Source organism: Trypanosoma equiperdum (assembly GCF_001457755.1).
Source record: "Trypanosoma equiperdum strain OVI genome assembly, contig: ctg_875, whole genome shotgun sequence".
Taxonomy (NCBI): Eukaryota; Euglenozoa; class Kinetoplastea; order Trypanosomatida; family Trypanosomatidae; genus Trypanosoma; species Trypanosoma equiperdum.
The window spans coordinates 1-3084 of NW_027124837.1; the positions used below are offsets into that span (position 1 = coordinate 1).

The 3084-nt window shown below is 52.5% G+C and overlaps 1 protein-coding gene across 1 annotated transcript; it reads left to right on the top strand.

Moving 5' to 3' along the window:
* Positions 1 to 392: 392 nt before the first annotated feature.
* Positions 393 to 2897, top strand: TEOVI_000415500 (Flagellar Member 8; the record flags this gene model as incomplete). The annotated part of the gene is made up of 1 exon (XM_067226954.1): positions 393 to 2897. One exon carries the CDS (start codon positions 393 to 395, stop codon positions 2895 to 2897), a length of 2505 nt encoding a protein of 834 aa, XP_067083055.1.
* Between the last annotated feature and the right edge of the window lie 187 nt (positions 2898 to 3084).

Here is a 3084-nt window from a genome sequence, read left to right on the forward strand (position 1 = left end):
CACCACTAAAAGCTACTGAGGCTGAGCAATCGCCACTAAAGGTTACTGAAGCTAGGCGTGCACCACCAGCAAGAGCCACTGAGGTTGAGCGACCACCTCTAAAAGTGGTGGAGATTAGCTCGCCAACGAGTTTCGTGGCGGGACCGAGGTCCGTGGGGCTCGTTAACCCCCCAAGTCTTGTGGATACAGGCATTATTGGAAGTAGCTCTGCTTCATTTGACATACTGTATGGCTCCCTGAAAGACGAAGGGGCTGTGGTAACCGAATACCGTGCCAAGTTGAACGGGAGTCACTGGCGTGTTTTGCTGCAACACAGGTTCCTGGAGTTCGAGGAGGCCTTTTACGGTGATGTGTGTGATGCGCTGAGTCTTACGAAGGGGAGCGTGGACAACATGGAACTAGACTCTGATATGCAGGCATTTTCTTTTGGTGTGCGACATCGCAGGTCACTTGAACCGAGTGCTGTGTTACGTCAGTTGGGAGAATATCATTTTTCTAAAACTCGGGAATTTTGTGACTCACAAAAACGGTTTGGTGTCGTTGTTGATGATCATGACCAGCTCCTCACCCTAGAAATTGCTTCGAAACAGGAACTACCGGAGGCTGATGATGGTTGCGACGAAGACTTGCGGCACTTGCAGACTTCAGGACGTAGTGATCTGCCTTCTTCGCCTTCGTCCCCACTGTGCATCAAGAAGACAAATACACGAACAATGCACTTTGGCAATACCGGTGCCGGCGCTGTACGTTTACCGAAGACCAGGAAATACGAGGCCGCTCCCGCGAACGCCACTGTGACGCAACACCGAGTTCAATTTGTCGCCGAGAACTGCGGTCATGTTGCCGATGAGACGCGGGAGAAGGTCCCCCAAGCACTGAATCTTGACGTCTGCGACGCACTGGGCATTTCTTGGAAGTGCGTGGAGGAGGTAACGCTCAGCCCTGATGGAAGACTTGTGACATTTGGTGTGCGTCATTCGCCGAAAATGAGCCGTGCCGATGTGAGGAGCGCGCTCATAGCACACGATTTCCCATACACATGGAAAGTTTATGAACCGGATACGCTAGTTGAGTTCGAAAGCGGAGTTGAACGTACTACCGCGGAACAAAAGTCACAAGCAACCCCGAAAGCAACGAGTACATCATCCATATATTTCTCTCCTTCTTCCGTCCCACCGTTCGTGAGAGTTGCTGAGCCTCAAAATTTTGTTAAGGACAGCTTTACTATAAGTAACACTGCCTCTTTGGAGGTGCTTCACACTGCAATCGGCGATGGCACTGTCGTAACAAAGCACCGTGTCAAATTCAATGGGGACAATTGGGGTGCTGTGCTTGAGAAGAAGCGTGCTGCATTTGATGAGGCGTTTGATGCCGACGTGTGTGATGCGTTAGACCTTCCTCGGGGAAGTGTGGAGGGGATAACGTTGGGCTCAGATGGCCTCTCAATTGACTTCGGTGTGAGACACCCCGCTTCGTTGCACAAGGATGAGGTGGATCATTTTCTGTCGACCTCTGAGTTTCCTGCGATGTGGAACCTTTATGAGCCGAAGAAGAAGGTCTTGTCATCGATTGTCATGGGGGACACCGAAGAGCGTGAGACAACCTCTTTTAGTACTTCGCTGCCCCAACGCGCCTCTCCCGTCAGCGCCAAGGAGTTCCCATCTTGTTTGCACCCCGCTCCCGGGGTTGCGTCCAGCTCCGTTCCAATGGACCGCGCTGATGGTGCATCGGGTTCGGGTAATGTGTGCCACTTATACCGTGTTGGATTTGTGGGGGGTTTCTGGAGCGGCATCGTTGACAAGCGCTTTACTGCAGCAGTGGACTGCTTTATGCGTGATGCGGCTGTCGGAGAGGGTCTAGTCCCACGTAGTGTGGAGAGGGTTGTGTCGCTCGACTCTGGTAATGTTGTGTTTTCCGTCTGGATGGAGCATGCGGCTGCTCTGTCGCAGAGTGAAGTGTGCACAGCGATGGACAACGCCCCCTTTCCATCCATGTGGAAGCTATATGACGACTTGATCAATGAAGGTGTTGTCGGGCGGACCACGACGTTGCATCGCGTGGGTTTGGTGGGGTCTGAGTGGGCGCATGTGGCAAACGTTGATCTGGTCAAAGAGGTATTTATCCAGGATGTTGCAGAGGCACTTCGCCTCAGTCCTGAGGATATAAATGTTAACGAGTACACAGTTAACGATAAGCTCGTCATCGGGTTCTACGTGAGCCATTCCCACACCTTAACAGAAGTAGATATCGACGATATGTTGGCTAATGCTCCACTCTCGCGTGTGTGGGGATTATGCCCGGTCCCTGGAACAAATTCCTGGAAAGCTGCACACTGCAAGGGTTCGGCAAGAAGCAACTCCGGTTCCTTTCCACATACCGAGCCCCTTCGTGGTGGCCGGTTTCGCGACCTTTCTCCAATACCCTTGTCGGGTGGGATTCCCGCTGAAACTCCGCACGACCGACGCTCAAATTCTCAATATCGGCGGTCGTTGGGACCTCTTCAAGGCGTTGTATCCCCGCCGATGCGAAGGTATGATGGCCATAACCAGCACTCCGGCCGGTTCTATCAGGCAAATAAGCGGTCGCCGGGTCAATTCTCCCCCCCTAACCAACCAGTGGTGAATACGAAGGGAGTACATGCCATGAGAATGTCTCCACAAAGCGGCAGGTTTAAGGCAGGGAGCGCACGGGGCGGAGGGTCGCTGATTGCCGGATCTGACCCCGTTCGCGCATCGCTTCCCCGAGTGGATCTTTTGAAGGTGGGTGAGTTGCTTGCGCTGATGCGCCGGCGACAGTTGGAAGAGGGGTCCACTCGCCTTCCACCTTTGACTGGGAGGGCACAACCCTACCCCAGTTGTGCCCCCAGTACCGTAAAGCGATATGTGGGATCAAAGTGATGGTACCAAGGAGGAAGGGGGGGAAAAAAGTAGAATCGTGTAGTTTCTGTACAAACACGCGTGGTGCACGCTAATGTATATACTGTTCCCTTTCTTCACCTGAAGCGGTTACTCTTTCTTCCTTTCTTTTTTCCTTTTCTCATGGCAAGGTGTTTTTGCCGCCGAATATATATATATATATATATAT